Below are 21739 nucleotides of genomic sequence, written 5' to 3'. Positions count from 1 at the left end.
TCAGTAGTTAACCGAGAAATAAAATACCGCGTATAAGGCGAGGTGAGCTGGATCTGTTCCTGGTCGAGTTGGCCCACCAAATTTGGCGATCTTTATTCCCTAGACGATTGGCTACTTGCTCACAAAATTTCGTTCAGATCCAGCCAGTGTAGTTACAGAGAAATAAAGTGCCACGTACAAGCCTAGCCGAGACTGTCCCTGACCGAACTCTGCCGCTAAATTTAGCTATCTTTATTCCTTAGACGATTGGCTACTTGTACACAAAATTTCGTTCAGATTCAGCCTGTAGTTAGTTAGAAATAAAGTACCATATACAAGGTGGTGAACTGAGGTCCAGTTCGCGCACCAAATTTAGCTAGCTTTATTTCTTAGACGTTTGTCCACTAAAATCCTTCAGATCCGGCCAGTGTATTTAGCGAGAAATAAAGTATCACCGCACGCACACCTACATCTTAAGTGAAACTATTAGTCCCATATCCTTACATTGAGCTAAGTAGAGATTATAGGAGCCTGCCATTTATATATACTGTTTAGAGCCCCTCGCTATGTTAAAAAGACGTCTGTTTACCAGAACGCTTTACTGGAAATCCCGACAGATCATCTTCTTTTGTTACAATGTAAATATAATCCATGTAAATGGCTAAGTACACACGGCATAAATGGTGTACATTATTAATAATAGGTTGTAAGAGATAGCGAACTCCAAAGCATAAAACAAGAATATGAAAGAGACCAATGTGTTGGCCACGTGAAACACTGCATTTCGTGAAATTAGCGAAGTCAAGCAGTGTCGGGTGTGGTGAGAGGAAAGATGGGTGACTGTTCACACTCATGAGATGATGTTGGTAGTTTGATCCTTACAGTGTCGTGAGGACAATTTGGGAAGCTACTTGAAAGAGAGAAATTGCTAAGTGATGTGTTGACAAGTCATGAATGCCTCATGCATGAATGCCGCAAGTCGGCTGGCAGGTCTTGGTCCTCCTAAGGGCTGTTGCACAATAAATTTAACTTTTTGTTAATGTGCTGCCCATATATATTTAGGCTATGATAAAAGCTGTCTTAGAAGTTCAGACATATATGAAACTTTAAAAATATAAACTTTTGAAGGATCATTTTATGTTGCTTATAACTTTATGTTTCACACGGGAGAAACATTAAAACACAGAAAGGTTTTTGTGAATGATTTCCAGTTGAACACTCTGTGACATCACATATTGTTGTTCCTATTCTCGGTAAATCACGTCGGAGAGAACAAGGAGCAGAAGAAAATATAGCGCTGATAAAAGACAATGATGACAGTGAATCAACTACATGGATATCATCATTGATGATTTTGTAAATATGCACTAGTCGTACATTGACAATTGTCATTTCTCCTAATTTGCTTTAATTATTTCTCTGAGCCGTTTCTCCGATCATAAAAGTGTGCTCTTATGTCCGTCATTACTCATGACAGTTGAAAAAAAAAAAAAAAAAAACATGTAAATCTGGTGTCAAAACATGCAAACTCTGATTCATACGACGTTATTTCGTACGATAATGTAATAAATTATACATTAATTGTGAATAGTTTCCTCGTAATTTGTATATCTTATTAAGTATATAGATTGTAACTAATTTTGAATATTATATTCCTTTATTAATAATAATTTAGCAGGGCCGTGCCGTGGGTGGGGGCGAGCGAGGCAACGGCCCCGGGCGCCGAAGTAAGGGGGCGAAAAATTCGGGAGGAAAAAGGAAAAAGATAGGAAAAATTGCTTGGAATATATGTATGGGGGCGCCGTCGTATGCTCTCGACCGGGGCGCTGACTTTCCACGGCACGGCCCTGTAATGGAGCTACGATGGGCTTTTCAAGAGTCTGGTGGGATTCTGGCGGTTCTGATCACAAGTCTATGGGAATTCTGTAAGAAATTCTTTGACAACATTAACTGTCACCTGGGAATGAAATAAATGTAATTTCTACCTTAATGATCCATAATTATACATAGAGGCTAAAGGAGACGGTGATAATTATAATGAGTGAAATGGTGGAATAAAGATAGTGTACGGAAACGGGAGAACCCTAAAAGAATTCACGCACGTGATATTAGTCGATGATGTTGTTTACTTGGCAACAGTTGGATTTTTGAAATAACCATATTAACATGTTCTTCGTTAACAGCAATGACGCAGGTCACCATTTTTGTCCAAGCTAGCTGTGTCTGTGTCTCACTTCTCAGATCCGATGACCCAGAAGAAGCCAAAATTATTTCAGTTCGAGAGTGACATTATTTCTTAAGATATCGCGTCTTGAATATTTCAAATATAATTTCATGTTTATATGTCTTTCCACTACGTAAAATAATACATTGATTTTGAACACATATTATACAAGACAAATAAATTAAAGACAATTCTCTGGGCTTACCGGCATCGCTCATATTTATACGTGACGAATTTTAGAAGCTCACTCTCTTAAGACTTTCACATCCCTCATAAGAAAAAAACATGTAACTTTTATTATTACGCGCATGTACTCTGCTAACTCTTCCAGTTATCTTTCAGTGTAGTGCTTTGACATACATGATGGACACAGCAAGAAACAAAAAAAATGATAGATTCAGTGAGAAGAAAGAGAATTGTGATAGTTAGATTATTATTTTTTTAGAGGGAGAGAATCTAATAGTGAAAATGAGATGGATGGTGACATGATGAAAGGGGGAGAAAAGGGACAACCCTGAGAAAACCCGTGCACACGGTGTTTGTCTACCACAAAGCCCATTTACCAGAAGCTGGAATCGAACCAGGGACGCCACGCGTCAAAGGTTAGCGCTCTATCATTGAGCTACACTGCCCCCTTCCCTCGCTGGTTAGATTAGAATTACGTTATTAGAACCAAGGTTTTCCACGTGTCTCTGAGTCGGTATAGATCTCAGGTCTGTCCAAGTCATAGATCTGCTGGGTCATGTATTAAACTGCTCCCGACACAGGTCATGAAATTATTGTCCCATGCCATCTTGGGTCCTTGTGGTTAAATTTAATTTTGTTAAACCAAACCACAATTGTTACCAGTGCACAAACACGCTGTACATTCTACATCACAACAAAATAATAATTGATTCTCGATGCATGCAGATATAAACATGGTTGAATGACGCTCTGTACATGTGCATCAGGGTCATAAAGTTATCTTAAATCTGAAGATACATAATTGCTCAAGAACAATACATCTTATCTTTAATGGTTAAATAAAATGAATTGGTACAAAAAGAAATGTTTATATTCATTCTCTGCTTAGTACAAGGCTGTCAACGAAACGACATAACTAGAAACAGTTTTTTTTTTTTTTTTTTTTTTTTTTTTTTATCGGAAAGCATTACCATGCATACAAATAGTATGCGAGATTAGAAGAAATGTACTAATTTATTATTGGTAAGAAGCTATCTTGTTTGTATCAATTGAATGGAAACACCTGGAGTTGAAAACATATCAGATATATGGGTTGGCAACGGTCAGGAGTCGACTGCAGCGTCGGACTTTTAATGGTGATGTGTTAGGAAAGTTGCAACTGTAATGGGTGTATCGTGAGGGACAATATCCAAGGTAATGACGGCCTACTAAACTCACGACAAAACCACATCGACAAACGTTAATAATGGTGGGAAGAAAATCCTCAGTGACAGGTCCCGAGGAGCATTAAAAAGGATTGTCACTTAGAAATATCGTACGACTTACAATGCAATTTTCAGAGGAACTCAAGCAGTAGCTTCCACAGCCTTTATCGACAATTACAACCAGCTGCGCAGGTTACATGATATAAATACACGGGATCAGATTGCATGGATGAAATACCGATCAGGGAGTAAAATTCTTTACCGGTGCCACGAATATGTAACATGGAGTAAGAGCGTCCCACTCTTAGATTGCAGTACAGAGTAAATGGAGCGCGCTGTTGCCACATTTCTTCCGCCGTATGTTTTCTTTCGAAGAAAGAACAAGAAAGAAAGAGTGATGAGTCTGTAAATAAATCCTTCTTAAATTCATATATTTTCAACTCTTTTGTCATTCCAATCGCGCAAATTCATTTAGAACGGCGAATTGGAGGATACGAAATAACAGTCTAACAATTGTGTGTTAGAAGTTTTTTTTTTTTAAATGATGGTTTGTAAATCGTTGCAATAAAATTTTGATGGAAGCAATACGAAATCGAGAGAACATATGAAACGAATAGAAAACATATGATTCAAATAAATGGCAGGCTAAACAGCTCTAAACAGAAATTTCCTGCACCGATTGTGCGGAAAACTAAGGAATAGCAATGGGTAAGATACTGCTACTGAAGTTGGAAAAGAGTGAAAACTGGAGTAGGATGATAGTGATAAGTGACGAGAAAATGTGACGTACGAGAACGCTCATTCGTCTGTGTACGCAAAATATCCGCTAATCCAATTCCGTTTGTCAAACAAGTTACATAATAAAGTATATTGTGAAGGCGGCTTCTCCCCACTTCCGATGTTTAAGACTGTATCATGAAGGACGTGCTAGAGGGTATGGTGGCAGAAAAAAGAGGGAGGGGATGAAAAGAGACTACAATTACTGGACGATATCAAAATAGAAAAATCATACGTGAAGACGAAGAAATTAACCGAAGACCGTGGATCATGGAAGCTTCTGAGTTGCAGCAAGTGGTCTGCCAATAAAATATGATGATGATGATGATGATGACATATGCAATAGTTGAATAGGAACTGAACCTCCTAGTTTCTATACTCACTTCTGACACCTCAGACACACAGTAACAGTCTGGAAACAGAAGAAGAATGAAAATAAACCCCATTATATCCGTTCTAAACAAACGCGCAAGTTGTGACTTTAAATCACGTATAGTGACAGCCAACAAGATACAAATCATTGGGCGAGGAAACAAAACCAAACATAATTATCAAACCCTGCTTCCTAAAGAAGCGTGGGGGGGGGGGGGAGAATAAAGAGGCCTTTAATTCTGCTTTGTGAGCTCATAAAGTTATTTGTTATGAACGCTTTTGTGATTTTCATCTGTGTATTCAAAGTGAATAAGAGAAGTGGAATTGCAAACGAAACCAACTTTTATTGTCAAAATTGTCAGCATCTGAAACAGCATTAAGGACTACATGCGAACTATAAATGAATCAATTACAAAACCAATAACTTTTTATCACCAGGAATGAGGAGATTTATTATTAATAGATATTTGTCATATTATATATATATATATATATATATATATATATATATATATATATATATATATATATATATATATATATATATATATATATATATATATATATATATATATAATATGTGTGTGTGTGTACGTGCTTGCGTGCGTGCAACTCAAGGAAAACAAGCGAAGTAAGTAGTGGAACGTAAGATTGAGTGGAGTTGACGCAATGTTTATCGTAGGTGAGGTCCAGGATTTGATTTTGCGAATATGCTTCCGTTAAGCAGTAGATTCGTGCTCGCATAGCATCAACAGTAAACAATCATCGGTATAGCACAATACTCTACATCAGTAACTTTAAAACAAACATTATAAGGAAAATAGCATTGGTAAGATTTGTCACTGGCTTTCTTCTGGTCAGATGCGCGCGCTTTGGAAAATTGACTCTTAACACTAAAAGTCATAAAACCTAAATAAAGAAAGATATCAACCTGCAATTTTCTTTAAAAATAACTTCAATCCTTTCTCAATATTTTTCTCGCTTTGCACCCCCATCTAACCTGAAAAATAAAAAAGTTTCTCACTAGTCAACTTTTTAGATATTGCATTGCAATAGTATACGCACTTTCTCTTACATTTTACTTTTTATTTTAAAATTCAAAAAGTTTTTTTGAATGCAAACTTCTCCAACATTGGCACCAAATATGGTGTTAATAGCTGTATAAGTTTCAACGTTGTATCTCTTAGAGTTCCGAACTTATGACGTGATATATTTAACGCGACGTTAGAATTTGCCATTAGCAAGATTTTACTCTTTCAATGTATTTCAATACTTAAAAATTCTTCTCGATGTGAGAAAAACAGATTATTTGATAGAGAATACAATGTTCTACAATAATTTATTCATACCTAGTAAAAGAAACTATTTCTAAAATTCAAGCTAAGTTTGGCAACAATGGGCATAAGGAAAAGCATTGCCATTTACTCCTGTACTGCAATCTAAGGGTGGGACGCTCTATAGAATCATATAATATGGTCGGATGAGTCATCGTTTACCTTATTTTGAAACACGGATCGTGTTTATATGTGGCAGACGCCCAAAGAAGTATATGATCCGAGTGTCTCCGCCAAATCTTGAAACATGGCTGCGGCTTTGTGATGTTGTGGGTCGCAATATTCTGTTTTCAGTAAGTCATATGCTGACGCTTAACGGTTGCAGCACTGTCTGTGCTATGTCTCTATTTTAGGGAACCATGTCCATTCTATGGTCCAGATATTGTTTATGCGCAGGGAACACGTAGTACACAAAAGCACACACGAAAGAAGTACGCATTGGGGATTCGGATTCCAAACCAGCGTTCGTATTCTAGGTTGTTCCGGGTTCTTATGAAGCGTTCGGATTTCAAGGTACCACTGGGGTTTTCTTTGATATCTGCAGCTTCCCGAAAACTACTCAAATTAGCCCATTTGTATCAAAGTCATCGACAAAGAGAATAAGTGGGCAAAGATATGAACTTATAAGGAAATGTATAACAAATGTATAAGGAAATGTATATATATCCAGGATATGATCGAGAAAGGGGCTAAGCCCTAAACCATAGTTTGCCGCTTTATCCAGTGTAAAGAAATTAAAATTGAAGACCATTTTATTCTGTGTATACCTGGACGTCTATAGCCCTCTACTTGGATCCGCGCCTGTATATACAGCGTGTTCATTTATTATGTAGCCAAAATCCACTGAGAAATTATCACATCTAAACAAGAAAAAAGTCCATATGAACATAGGGCGAAAAACGCGTTGTTTCAAAGTTACGAGATGCCGAAATCGAGAAAATTTTAACTTTGAGGCCGTCTAGCTCAAAAACTTTGAGGATATCAAATGCAGTTAAAGAAATATTAGAGGAACCAATTAGTACCCTCTCTATTTAAATACCTATGTTTCAAAGTTGAGTTGTACCGGCGCACATGGTTTTAGAGAGAGAGGTGTAAGAGCGGAACCTGTACCGCACCTCCCTCTATAAAATCCGTTGCTCCGATAAGTCCCAACTCTAAAGCATGGTTATTTAGATAGACAGCGTACTAGTTCCTCTAATATTTCTTTAACCGCATTTGCATCTCTCATAGTTTTCGAGCTAGGCAGCCTTAAAGTTACAATTTTCTCGATTTCGGCATCTGTAACTGAAACAGCACGTTTTTCGCCCTATGTTCATATGGACTTTTCATTTTATTATTTAGATATGAGGATTTCACCAGTGGATTTTGGCTACATAATAAATGAATTGAGTTGATTTTGAGTTTAACGTCCCGTTCAGCAGCGAGGCCACGAGACATGAACCTACTGGGAGGGGGGATACCGTGGGGTCGTTATTGCCGCCATTGCATATAAATATTTTTGTCTCATGCGATAGCTATGCTCTTATTTCATCACTATATCAGTTTGGTAAGGCTGTTAGACTTTATTTTAATCGTTACACAGAAATGTCAGTACTATATACCAAAACAATTTCTCCATATACTATAGAGAGCATTGCACGGTGATCGGAAGTTTCTGGGCTTGATTCACACAGCAGGATATCTTCGTCAGTTTCACCAGGAGAAAGTGGCGATGATTTTGGATTGTGCTTTCCGCTTTTGTATAATAGCAAAACCATAAACGATAAAATGTATTGTACTATTAAATTGTGACGCAAACCACTACTCGGGTTTGCATCTGACACTCTTAGTGACGTTTAAATCTGCAAACACACACATAGAAACTAAGTGCACTGCCAGCAAACCCTAAACACTGTTACGATATATTTGAACTTGCTACTTGATTTCTGAAATATTCCTTCGGAATATTTTCTGGTGATATGTGACGCACGCAGCGCGTAATACATGATACTTCGTACTGTACCATTAGCAATCTAATACTGGAAATGGACCACCATATGAATGTAAAGCGTTATGCTGAAAGACGAATAAACTTCACTTTACTTTTCTATCCTTATTTTTTATTATTCTATACAGTATCATCTCATATTTATCTTAACGTCTCATGCTTGACAGAATATGATAATGGAGAAGAATGTGAAATTTCAATGGATGAATGATCAGATAAAATTACGGAATAAAGAAGTGTGACTAAACGTGTGTACCCCAAGAAAACTGACGTAGATGGGATTGGTCTGGCATCAATAACCTCACATAGGACGGTTTGATATCGAACTCGCGACCTCACACATCAGAAGTGCTCACTCAACTGACCTAGCCGCCTAATTTTAGGTGTTGGCCTTAGGCAGAAGGTAGAGGAGGTGCCACTCATAAAATTTCTCTAGGATCCACCCCGGGGAACCGACCACGCTTCATACAGTTACATGTACAGTAAATCGTCGGTCAATGTATTATCAGTTCGTCTTCTGTTGACAAAAATCTTAACTTCCATACATGTGTAAATAAATTTTAAGTATTTGATCTATGTATACAATATTTCATGTGACTCGATTCTCTGGCCCAGCGCGATAATCTTTTTAATGCATAAAGCTAAATTACATTCCACATCTTTATCATATAAAGTTAAAAGCGCGTGAAACAACTAACGGAAAAATAAGGTCTTTTCCCGAATGATGCAATAAGCCAGAAATGTTTGATCCGTTCGTTCCTCACTGACGTGGATTTGGGCACACTTCCAAAGAACACGAAATTTTACGCAATATCCCGCCACTGGTAGCAGTAATTATAGCGTATGAGTAATTTCATTCATGTATGAATATATGCTAATAAGTGTGTCTCTTTGTCTATGTAAATTTCTATATAGATCTTCATTTTGTTCACACTTCCATAAATTTTAAACTAATAAGATTCATTATAACTAGAGATAGGAATTTTTGGTGTTGCACCTTATTTTTCTCCCAATATAATGCCGAAATTAGTTTGTTTTACAAAGAAAACATTAAATAAATACTTTTAACTGTGCTTTGGTTGCACCTGTTGGCTTTTTAAAAAAAATACAAGCACCTTTTTACACCATTCAGACTTTTCTAATTTTTTTTCTTTCTTTTTTGCTCCTTAGCCAATTGTATTTTTATAATAATTAAACAGGGAACACCAAACGGCGTATTGCATAACTTCCTTTCATTTGAATAGGAAGGAAAGGAAGGTGGCAATATCAAACTGACAAATCAGGAGCATCACCAATCGGTATTATTCAGTGTTTTTCTACATACAAATATTTCGTTAAAGTGACCGAGATGCATTCTCACTGAAATAAACATTGCAATGTTAAATTTTCATTATTTAAACAGTTTCCCGGGCTTGTTTCTAAGTTGAGTTACTCAATTCCAAAACGTCTCTTGTCCACTTTTCCTTGGGTTGTGTATTTTTTTCATTGTTTATGATTTGTTAATAGGTGATTTCAGTTAATTTATCTAATTTAATGTGTTACTGTAATAATTTAACTTACATTTTTATAAAACTTATTTTGCTTATTTTCAGACGTAGAAATAAGAAAATGATTGTATTAGTGCTGAATCCATTATTTTTAGGGTCGCTGAGAGGAGTTGTGACTCTTCCGATGCCATTTAAATCCAAATTCAGCCCTGCAACTTGGGGTCAGGAAGGGGGATATATATAAAAAAATGATCAAAAATGACCGATATTAGTATCGAATCTATAGTTTTCGGGGTCATTGAGATGAACAGTGACACTTCCGATGCCGTGTAAATCCAAATTCAGTCCACAATAGTAATATTTAATTTTTATTTATATAAAATATACTTATTATTTTCTGATTTTTCTTTGTTTCTATCGATTTGAGAGCGCTTCAGTAATAGTAAAAAATGAGTGACTAACGAAACATATTACTATATATATAGTGCTCATTTATTATGTGGTGGGAGACTCGGGTTCGATTCCCGGCGGGAACTCATGTGGTTTGGATTCCACGTTCGGATATATATATATATATATATATATATATATATATATATATATATATATATATATATATATATATATATATATATATATACGCCTTCTTTCAGATATATACATCGACATGTATATTATAATTATGGCAAACCACCCTCGAACATTTTATTTCAAGATTTTGCTCTCTGATTTTCTTACACAAAACAATCTTACAATTTACACATTGAGTATCGGTAGTTACAAGGAGTGTATTCAAGCCATTGAGTTTGATTTTATTGTCTACATCATCACTTGGAAACATATTTTTCTGTTTGTAAGGAAAAGGAAAATATCTTACAAGTGCTGTATTTTAAAAGGTGAAACAAATCCTGCGTGCACTATAAAAGAAAGAAAAGAAACATGGAAAAAAAAATATGTAAGAATGTACGTAATTTTGACTCTTGAAAACGGAAAATATGTAATATTTATGTATCACATCACAATTTTCTTATGTATCTTCAACGTGAAAAATCACTACAGTGGCGGATCTAGAAGGTAAAAACTGGGGGGCCTCCAGAACGCAGATTATAATAGATGTATCATGAATTTACCATAAACTTTCAAAAATATATAAATAATAGCTTAAATTATTTCTGTCACTCAAAAACCGGGTGGGCCTAGGCCCCCGGTCCCGGGCTAGACCCGCCACTGCTGGAAGTCCCAAAGTCAGAGAGGGGTGGGGGCAGCCAGTTTTCTCGCTACTTTTTATAGCAACAATGTTGGAGTCTCATATTACCTTTTTGCTGTATGAAAGATAAGGTGTCACTACCACAGAATTTTTCACGTAGTATAATGAAAATGACATTGGTTTCATATTTTCACATTCGCATTTATTAAGTTGTAGTATATAATGTATCAGTTGACCTAATTAAAATTAGAAGTCCTTGATATGATTAAAATTACAAGTTGGGAGTCCATGAAGGCTATGGCTGGCCAAACTTCGATAGTAATTACGTGCGGTCTGCACATTGGTTCCCAACACTATTTCTAATTCTCTTCACTAGAGTTAGTTATCTGTTAATATTAATTTAACTATCTACTTGCATTACGACTTTGAGACAGAGCCTGTAAAGGGGGCACGGTGGCTCAGTAGTAGAACGCTTACTTCGATCCCAACCAAATAAATTTGTGGTGGACAACATCGTGTCCGCGGGTTTTCTCGCGGTACCCCCGTTTCCTCTCGTATTCTTATTTCACAAATTCTTCCATAATCATTCACTTGCCTTTCTTCCTTAGCCTAAATAACATAACGTGGGACGTTAAACTGAAAGATTTCATTTTGTTTAATTTACAAAACCGAACATTTTCTATCTATAGCGGGAATTGAATCTAATTTTCAAAGTACACGTTATACCTACGCTCACTGAAACTACGTTGTCAATGTGGCCCTCCCCGCTGGTCTAGTGAATGGCGCACACGTCTTTGGTGTACTGGACCCCAAGTTAGGGTTGCCAACTGGCCGGTTTCTCACCGGCCTGGCCGGAAATATTGCCGTTAATTTGACTAAAGCCGGTGACCGGTACAAACTTCTTACCAGCCCCTTTATGACCGGTTTTTTCCAAAGTTTGTATCTAGTTCGAAGGAATTTCATCTAGTTCGAAGTATAGATTTAAAAAGTAGCTTTCATTCTGTAAGTCCAAAACTGTCATCTTTCACCATCTACCAACGATTAATATGTTTTGTTCATCTGTTTAGATAATTTTAAACAGATTACAGGGACTGTATCAGGGAAAATCTGAAATTTACTTGTGAGAAATTTTATACATTTATTGAGAATGAAAGAGGACTTCTTAAAACAATTTCCTGTAGTTAAAGTATACGTTTAAAGAATAAATTTAATTTTACAAATCCAAAATTTGTCACGTAAAGATTAATATACTTTTTTTTCGTCTGTTTCTATAACTTTAAGGAAGTGGCAGTTACTGGTAAATACAATAAAATAATCAATGCTAATCTCAGTTTCTCATTTATAGAACAATGTATCTATTAAGCTCTAGTGAATGCACTAAAGATATGCAGAATACAGGTGCTAATGCGCTTTTGTTCACGATAGTACATTTCCTTCCAATGGATGGGTTTGAACAGAGAGACGTATATCGTAGGGAATATTGAGGGGATGCCGGGTTTTTTTATTTTCCAGAGTTGGCAACCCTACCCCAAGTAAGATTCTAGGTGGGGTAGCATTGAGATTTGAATGTATTACGATGATTAGGATTCCATTTTAAATTGTAAGTCTTCGGTGCTGAAAGACGCAATACACTGTAATCAAAGTAATAAACTACATTATCAATATGTATATATTACAAAACCTGGCAACCCTTGTTCGGAGGACGCGCGCGGATCTTGATTTCATAAAACGCTTTCCTTCCTTTCTCTCGACTTTTTCTGCGCAAGATGACTGAGCCTTGGAGAAAGAGGTGTAGGTGGGTTGCTCGCCCTTCTGCTTTCTGCACGTATGAAAGTTACACTTACAAGTGTGTGACACAATGTGTGTGTGAGAGAGCATGTGTCAGTGCAATCGTTCACCTCATGACGTGCTTATCAACCGCTGAATAACCACGGACACATACAGCGGTAACACGGAAAAATTTGGCGCTTAGTTAAAAAGAAAAAAAAATAGTGGGGAAAAAACTTTTAATGCATATCTACGTGGTCCGATAAGCAAAAAAATAAATTTGCAAATCGTATTAGTGTGAAATAATGGTTAGTGGTGTGTACGAAGTGAGTAGTGTGGACAGTAGACACACTGATAACCGTAGTGCTGGCGGTGAATTTTCGGATGGCGATGCAGAATCCAATGCAGATTCGTGTACTGGTTATGTGACCTCAAATTCGACAACTGACGAAATACAGGCTCAAGGAACTTCGGCAGCTGATCAACAAGAAATATCAATAGATAACATCGAGGATCATCCTCAGGGTGAAACAGAGGACGACATCAAGAACAAACCACAAACAATACAACAAAATGAGGTAAGATTTTTTTTTTTTTTTTTTTTTTTAAAGCAAATCATTTTCGAAAGGTCTTCAGTTCAACCATCAACGTCGTCTATGATGAACAATTAATGTTTCTGCTTGCCAAACAAGATGTCCTGAGTTTCAATCTTGCGATATTCCCTCCCGACAGAAGTTTTTCCAGTGTTTTTCTGATCCCCACCTAGGCAAAAGTTTTTTTTAAAAAAATTAGCTTATGCTCTACATTTATGCCCTTTAGGCACGGACGTCTCTGGCGGGGGGACGAGGGGGACGCGCCCCCAATATTTTGAAGTACAAAATATTCAATGTTTTATTCTAATTTAATTTATTTACTAACGACAGAATATCATATAAATAATAATAATTATATTTAGGCTGTGAAACGATTGTAATTGGAAAATGAAATCTTTGAGTTTTACGTCCCACGCATATGCCGATGAGGCTAAAGGAGACGGTGATGATGAGTAATGAATGAAATGGTGGAATGAAGAAAGTGGGAGGAAACGGGAGAGCCCCGAGGAAATCCACGCACACGGTGTTTGTCCACCACAAGGTTCACTTGGCGGGGCTGGGATCGAACCCGGGACCCCAAGCACCAGAGGTGAGCGCTCTACCACTGAGCCACCACGGCCCATACGATTGTAATCGAGTTCTTGATATAGATTTACCTTAGGGGTCCGTGAAGGTAAGCAGAAAGGTAACAAATAGAATCGAAGTTAATAAACAGGTTGGACTAGGTAGTACCATTTAAATAACTTTCTTTGATGCCCCCCCCCAAAAAAAACAAAATTACACGCCAGAGACCCCAGTGCCTTTACTCTAAAGGAGGCGGGTGATTGATGAAAGTTAATGAGGATATAGAAGGAAATAGGAGAACATTGACAAAACTCACAAAGCGATGTTGTCCACCTCAATTTTACATAACCTGGAATCGAACCAGGGCTGCTTTTGTATTAAGAGTAATGGAATGGGACATGAGTTTTGTACGGGTCACCCGAGTCGGGGTCTCACTTCTCAGACCCGGAGACCTAATGACCCAGGCAAACCCGACGACCCAGAAGCAGCAAATTTCATGTCCCTAACCTTGAGGGATTTCGGGATATGGCCATCTTATTTTGACAATTGTAACGCTTAGTCTTTTTTTTCTTTTTTCTTCCCTTGCAGGGGAAATAGCAAAAAAAAAAAAAAAAAAACAAAAAAACAAAACTGAAAAACTTATTTATTTACCTTAAATGAAAAGTCTAACTACCAAATTTTATGTCTCTAACCGTAAAAGATTCCGAAATATGAAGGCCTTATAATAATAATTGTAATTCCCACTTCTTTTTCTTCTCACATCATTTTCTTCCCTTCGAGCGCAAATATTAAAAAAAAAAAAAAAAAAAAAAAAAAAAACGAAAACGTATTTAATTATTTTAAATGAGAAATTCGTACACTAAATTTCATGTTTTCTAACCTTCAGAGATTTCGAGATATGGACATTTTAAGATAATAATTGTCATCCGTCTTGTCCTCCTGCCTCGTCGAATTTCCAGAAATCCATCCTTAGTGGTACCTTAAGTCGTCCTGTCCAAAGTTCAAGTTTCTGGCTTAAGCGATTTGGCCTGGGCGTTGATCAGTTAGTCACTCATTCATTCAGGACTTGTTTTATATAGAGAAATGTAAAACAAAATACACTGTTAATTTGCAGGTTGTCTCTAGTGTGTTTGTCTTACTCACAACTCCTAACTGTGACACTCATTTTCCTAACAGTGACACTTATAGGCTACTTGTAGATCTTCGATGTAACAATTGACGAGGGGCTATATCTGTGAAGGCTAGGGATAGCCAAAATATTCCGGAATCCGGAAAATTTATTTTCCGGAATCGGAAATTTTACTTTCCGAATTTCGGAAATTATCCGGAATTCGGAAAAACTGATTTCGGAAAAATTCCGGATTTTTCCCAATTGCGGATTTTTTCCGATTTTACTTTCCGGATTCCGGAAAGTAAAAATTCCTGAATTGGCCATCCCTAGTGAAGACTATCTTATGTTCTCAAACTCCATCACCACTACGAGTATTTTAGACTTCCTAGATAAGTTGGTTATGTCGTAATTCTAATATATTTCAATTTGCTTTACTATTATATTTAATCGGGAGAGATACATATGTCTCCACTGGAGATTCAATCTTGGAGTGTCTGATGATCATTTGTCGACCTAAGTACAGAGCCGTGGAGGTAACAGAGCCCTGAATAAGTCCAGCTGTACTTTGTCAATAACAAATTGTCGCAGGTTTCTTCTCTTTCTGTCTGTGTGTGTGTCTTTTGAATATGTGCTATATGTTCTCATGCAACTAGTCAACGCAGAACGTAGGCACCTTATATACAGAAATGAGCACACCAGGTGCGCGACCACAGGGGGTCCACCGATTCCGGACCCCTCCATAAATCTTCGCAACTCGGCATACATGTGTACATTTTCTTAATAAATTTATACTTGCTTAGCAGAGAAATAATTGGTGTATCATAAAGATTTGATCTAACACTTCAATTGTACTCTTTATTTTCTTATAAAAACAACTTAACTTTAGATCTATCTTTTTTTCTGAGAATGTAGGTGGCACTACTTAATTACTTATTGTGTTTTTGGGTGTAGAATAACAACGGCTCCATACAACATTGACATAATGTAGTATTGGGGACCCCTGTAAAAAATTTGGACTCTGACCAACAATTGTAGCGTTGGACCCCACTAAAATTTTGGACCCCTCCCAAGAAAAAATTCTAGGTGCGCACCTGAAGCAAACTACTAATATTTTAGGCAGGAAGCTACCAAAAAGGGCCCCATTACGTGACAGAAGCCTACACAACAGAAAACATTGCTGCTGAATGTAGGTTTTATCTTATTTGTTTTTTAATCTTATATTTTGGAACTGTACTTCAGTTTTTACCAGGCCCGTGTTTAGGTAAGTGCTATTCTGTGCTCGAGCACAGGGCGGCAGAATTTAGGGGCGGCAAAATTTTGGATTTTTAAAAATGAAATGAAATGAAATTTTTAAGTTATACGTCCCACGGTTAATGGAGGGGTGAAGGAGATGGTGATGATAGGGATGAATGAAATGGTGAATGAAGAAAGTGGGATGAAACGGAAGAATCCCGAGAAAACCCACGTACACGTGTTTGTCCACCACAGAGCTCATTTGTCGCGAGCTGGGATCGAACCAAGGACCCCCATGAACCAGAGATTCACAATAAAGTAATATTTAAAACTAACAACCCGCAGAGTCCCGCGCAACCGCGAGAAAATATGTTAATGTGTTTAATTCACTCTAATTATAGTAGTTACTAATTAGCTAGCTTATCTGATTATTTTAAAAAAATCATCATCTCCCATTCCTACCCAAAGGGGTGAAGATGAACTTGAACATCATGAAAACTGATACCGTTAAACTCAGCGACCTCGAAAACTATGAATTCAACACTAATATCTGTCGTTTTCGATTACTTTTACAATATCTCTCCCTCCCTGGCGAGTGGAGTATGACCCTGAAGTTGAGTTGGATTAAAATTGTTACTATTCATCCCACTGGCCCCCAAAACTATGAATTCAACTCTAATATTGTTCGTTTTCGGGGGTGGGGGATTTTTTGCGGAGCGGCTAATCATTTAGAGCACAGAGGCGCACAATATATAAACACGGGCCTGGTTTTTACCTTTAAATTTTTCGGGGACCCCAAAAAAGAGAGGGGCCCTAAGCTATAGCTCGTTTAGCTTATACGTAAATCCGGTTCTGCCTAGGTACACTGAAGCACCACATAACATATTACGATATATTCACGCCGCAACTTGGAATTCTTCCTGGAGAGGGCAATCATTAATATTTGGACTCCCTAGAAGAACATGAAGTTGCCTTCACTGGAAAAATATTAAAGTATCCCCTCCCCCCTAGAATTTAAAACCTTAATAAACATTTTTATTACTTCTGGGGGCTCCAGGTAGCATTTTACTGAAGCAGAGTCCAGATTCCATTTAAGTTTCGTCTTAAGAAAATATATTTTGTTTAGATAATAGGACAGCCCCATTTACCTTAACTTATTTTCAGTTCTCTTGTAAGTGATATGGTGGGTTCATTTCATGCCCCACTAGTTAAATTGAGGGGACTATATCCAGAGCCGTAGCTAGGGGAGGCGAGTGGGGCAGTCGCTTCGGGCGCTGATAGCAAGATGACTCCGAACGAGCAAGAATAAAGAAAAAGTATTGGAAATAAGTAAACAACGTATCAGTTTCTTATTTTATTTTATTTTTTATTTTTTTAAGAAATAGATTTGGTTTGCAAAGAAATAGATTCGTTAAAGTTTTTCTTGCTCGCTTCGCTCGCAACCCAAGCGTTTCAATAAGAATCACAAGACTTTTCTTATTACTTTAAAAAGTGATTATTTATGATTTGTTAATGACGATGTGATTTACAAGATGCCGACAGCGCTTTCAAAATCAAAAACGGTCGAAGTCTGAAATATGTGTTCGGCGTTTTGATGGTGATGAGTTTACTTAGGTAATCATGCTTTTATACACAATCGGGTTAATCACAACGGTGAGAATAAAGGGTCTGAGAAATTCGCAAACAAGTCTCCTTCTGAATTTCCGTTACATTTCACAAAATATTTTTATCGTAAAAGAATCAAAGCTAAAATACTATTTGTGGGGTCACATACAGAATAAAATTACAGAAGTTTACAATTATAACTGGAAATTAATACCGGTCACCCATTTCGAACATTTTAAAAGCACATAGTTTCTGAAGTATTGAAATTTCATTTCTTATCAATAATATGAAACATTGTAAATAGTTGTAAATTTCCATAACTGTTCTCCAAGTGGATTTGTATACAACCAATGGTAGTTTTGTCAAGTTTAACAAAAAAGTTCAAAATAAGCCTCTTGAAAACAGCTCTTATTTGTAAATATCGCTTTGGCTGTTGCAATGGTTTGTCCAAGCAGCTTGATAAAAATTCAGTGTAGCATATGAACAAAAGTTGTTTCTCTTGTATGTAAATAAAAAGCAAAAAAGAAAAAGGGAAGAGGTTGGCAAGGTGAGTATAAGGGGGCGCCGAATTCTACTTTGCCCCGGGCTCCAAAATCTCTAGCGACGGCTCTTGACTATATCTAACAAAACCTAGGGGGCTCTAATAGCAGACATATTACTGAAATGAGTCCAAATCACACTTTATTTTTATTTAAGAGTTATTATTATTATTATTATTATTATTATTATTATTATTATTATTATTATTATATTTAGGATGTTGTAAGAGTATTTCACGCTTCATTTATACATTCATGTTTGTGTCGTATTATGTGGATTAAGAAGATTTTATTGTGTATTTTCCCCTCCCCTGGAATAGTGTGGTAGTTGCCTCCAGCGCCTATAAGTTATGGCACTGGCTATATTTATTACGTTAATAACACTTTGTAATACAACGAAATACTTTTATTTTAGAGGGTTGTAAAAATGCCGCGCATATACTGACTTCTACAAGAAACCTCACGCACTATGAAAGTGACAAAATATCATTTAGTACTTTGCGATGAATTCCTCTCATCAAAATTGCTCCCCTCTTGAAAAGTTTGGGAACCGCCACTTTACATGTAGTGAACACATTAAAAGATTTGCCTTCCAGTTATATATATATATATATATATATATATAAAACCATAACTCTACAAACAGGATATACCTCGTGGTTAAAAGATCAAAACAGGAAATGAACATTTCGCTTATCTGCTATTCTGTTTTCTTTATATCATTGGAGAAAATATTTTGTAACAATAAAATTATTAGTGATATTTTGTGGATATGTATAGACTTGATAAAATAAATACTTAATGAACAAATGTTCAAAGAATAACGTATTCACATTGATTCTAAGGCTGAACTCATTCATAAGAAGTCCATAAAACATTGAGAGATCGAGTGTACAAATCCATACTACAATAGATTATAATGATAATGAGAACAGAAAACCTGCGTTAATTTTTCTGAGCCAAGTTTCACTTCCTAATTTTTCTATACCTTTCGGAGAATGAGAAGTCTACAGCTACGTAAATTTGAGTACCGATAACGATTTGCCGAAAAAAGCAAGCGCTGATTCGATGACAGATAGACCCGTATTTAGACATGATGGGCCTTATGCAGAGTCTTTCTGACGCTTGATTAGTACCATACTAAAGAGTTCGACTAACATTTGTTTCCTGCAGTAGCCAGACCTTTAGTATGATGCTAATCATACGTCAAAACGACTCTGCATAAGGCGGGATATGTTTACTAATTAAACTCCAACTGACCAAAGCAGTATATACTGTATTCGTGTTACAGTTTCGGCTATGTAACATAGCCTTCCTCAGGCACATTATGAAAGAAATATCCAATTTTGACAGCTTATATACAAGTTGGATGCAAGACACGCCCACTTTCTCTTTACATAACGCAAATTTTTAATTGGCTCTAAAAAGTAAATTTTTAATTACTGTAAACGTAAACTTTTATACATATATAATCTTAAATATATAATCTTAAAATATATATACTGCTTTGGTCAGTTGGAGTTTAATTAGTAATCTTGAATTTTCCAAAGATACAATGAATAATTTACATTATATGTATACAAACTTTGAATTACATACATAAACCCGAAAAGGTGATGCCACTTAATTTTTCCTCCAAGTTGAAGCTGTCATAATACGTTCCTGACGAGGACATGACAGAAAACGATCTGGTATGTGGAAGATGATGATGACTTTGAGTCAAAGTTCATGCGTCGGTAGCTGAACGGAAAAGAAAAAGTTATGTAGCTCCTTTTCGCAATATCTATCAGTGATTGAATGGACTCGAACTTCATGACTTGTTATCCGGAAATTGTTAGACCCCAGATCTAATCTAACTGGTGATGTGGATGGACTCATGATTCAGGCTGACTGGTGATCCAGACAGACCCGTGACCCGGTGACCACGTAACCAGCGTCATGTATATACAATACGAAGAACCGCGAGTCTGGTAATAATTATAACAAGCTGAACGTATGAAATGAAATGAAATCTTTTGAGTTTTACGTCCCACGATTATGCCGGTTAAGCTAAAGGAGACGATGATGATGAGAAATGAATGAAATGGTGAAATGAAGAAATTGGAAGGAAACGGAAGAACCTCGAGAAAACCCACGCACACCTTGCGCGAGCTGGGATCGAACCAGGGGCCACATGCACCAGAGGTGAGCGCTCTACCACTGAGCCACCGCGGCCCCAAGCTGAACGTATGTGCACAAATTTGGGTTCGCTTTAGAATTTGCCTTTTATGAGTTGCTGATATTCGACGTGATTGTGTTCTCTCATTTAGAGAAGTACCGAGACCAAGACTAGTCTCGTCTCGAAATTTTGAGACGATACCAAAATCGAAATGGGTCTTTATAAATTGAGACAAGACCGAGATCGAGACAGATACTTGTAATTCGAGACGAGATCAAACCTAGTCTCGAATGTTGACCAAAAAAATTGCTGAATTTACTTTTATTCAAAATTACTTTCATTTTAACTTAAGCAGTGGTGGCGATTGGACGTTAAAAGTGGGGAGGGGGCAACCTGGTTTTTTCTAACATTTTGTTTGACGAAAGGCTGTGTAACTAATAGGATACTATCTTTTCCAGTTTAAATACCGAATCGTATTTCATATTTTCTTAAGTAAATTGACAAGAGCAACGGAAGTAGGTACTAGCTCTTTGTACTCTTTACAACGAAAATGTAAGAAAATATTTGATTCCGTGCTCATGAATCTTAAAAAGTTCTGTCTCGAAAATTAACAAAACAAATAAATAGAAAGGATAATATTAATCATAGTAATGAATAATGAGGCTTGTTTTACAGAAGTTGTATTGAGATTGGGGATTAATGAACAACTTAATTTTTAATTCCACACATGCTATTAAATGTATGTTATTACTCTAAGAAAATGAAAGACAGTAAATACTACAAGCATATGCTACGACATTTAAAGAAATATTTACTTTTGCAGCTTCCCAAAACATGTTCGTTGCCATTAGATGCAGTTTTCACTTTCTTTGAACACATCAAAACACAACAGTACTTAGAATAACTCCATACTCCAGTTACACAGAATAATCCCAAAACCTAGAATTATGTTGAATTTACTAAATTTGATTGTATATACACTCGTACACCCCTAAACACACCACTTCACTCGTATATTACACTGCAAAGGTAGAAGTTCTTTCTTATTACTCTATTTTAATCAACATTCCTTACTATTAGAAAGAAGGAAAGACATTTCAGGAATCGTCAATTTTTGTGCAATTAAAGAATAACTTGTGGAAGACTTTTCTCTTTTTTTGCGAAATGTTCTCTCAATTAGTTTGAAAGCGGCTGACTAACATATCGAGCCTTTGTAAGAAGAAGTTAAAGTTTGCTGGAATTTTTGTGCTCCAATAGGTTAATTTTTGGGCCATTTTTCGTGGCAATTAAAACGCAATTCCTATAGCTTTCTTAACTCCACGGGAGGACAACCAATACGTACTCACGCAACGACAAATATTATAAGGCAGATTTTTTTTTTTTCTATGAACGAGTGATACATACAAAAACT

At 36.6% G+C, this 21739-nt stretch overlaps 1 protein-coding gene across 4 annotated transcripts in view; it reads left to right on the top strand.

Annotated features, from left to right (window-relative positions):
• The window catches only part of LOC145683990 (uncharacterized), a 437297-nt gene that overhangs the window by 340562 nt on the left and 74996 nt on the right, over positions 1 to 21739 (top strand). Inside the window, exon 1 of one of the 4 annotated variants that reach the window (XM_081755754.1) lies at positions 12553 to 13103. The exons of the other annotated variants lie outside the window; for them this stretch is intronic. Within the exon in view, the coding sequence (XP_081611880.1) occupies positions 12831 to 13103 (273 nt within the window). The 5' untranslated portion in view covers positions 12553 to 12830. Of the gene's footprint in view, positions 1 to 12552; positions 13104 to 21739 lie in introns of those variants that run through there. 4 annotated transcript variants of the gene reach the window in all.

This window comes from Thermobia domestica, chromosome 4 (genome assembly GCF_964235325.1).
Source record: "Thermobia domestica chromosome 4, izTheDome1.hap1.1, whole genome shotgun sequence".
Lineage (NCBI taxonomy): Eukaryota > Metazoa > Arthropoda > Insecta > Zygentoma > Lepismatidae > Thermobia > Thermobia domestica.
Note: the sequence above shows the minus strand (reverse complement) of the source record. Positions and strands in the feature narration are given on the sequence as shown.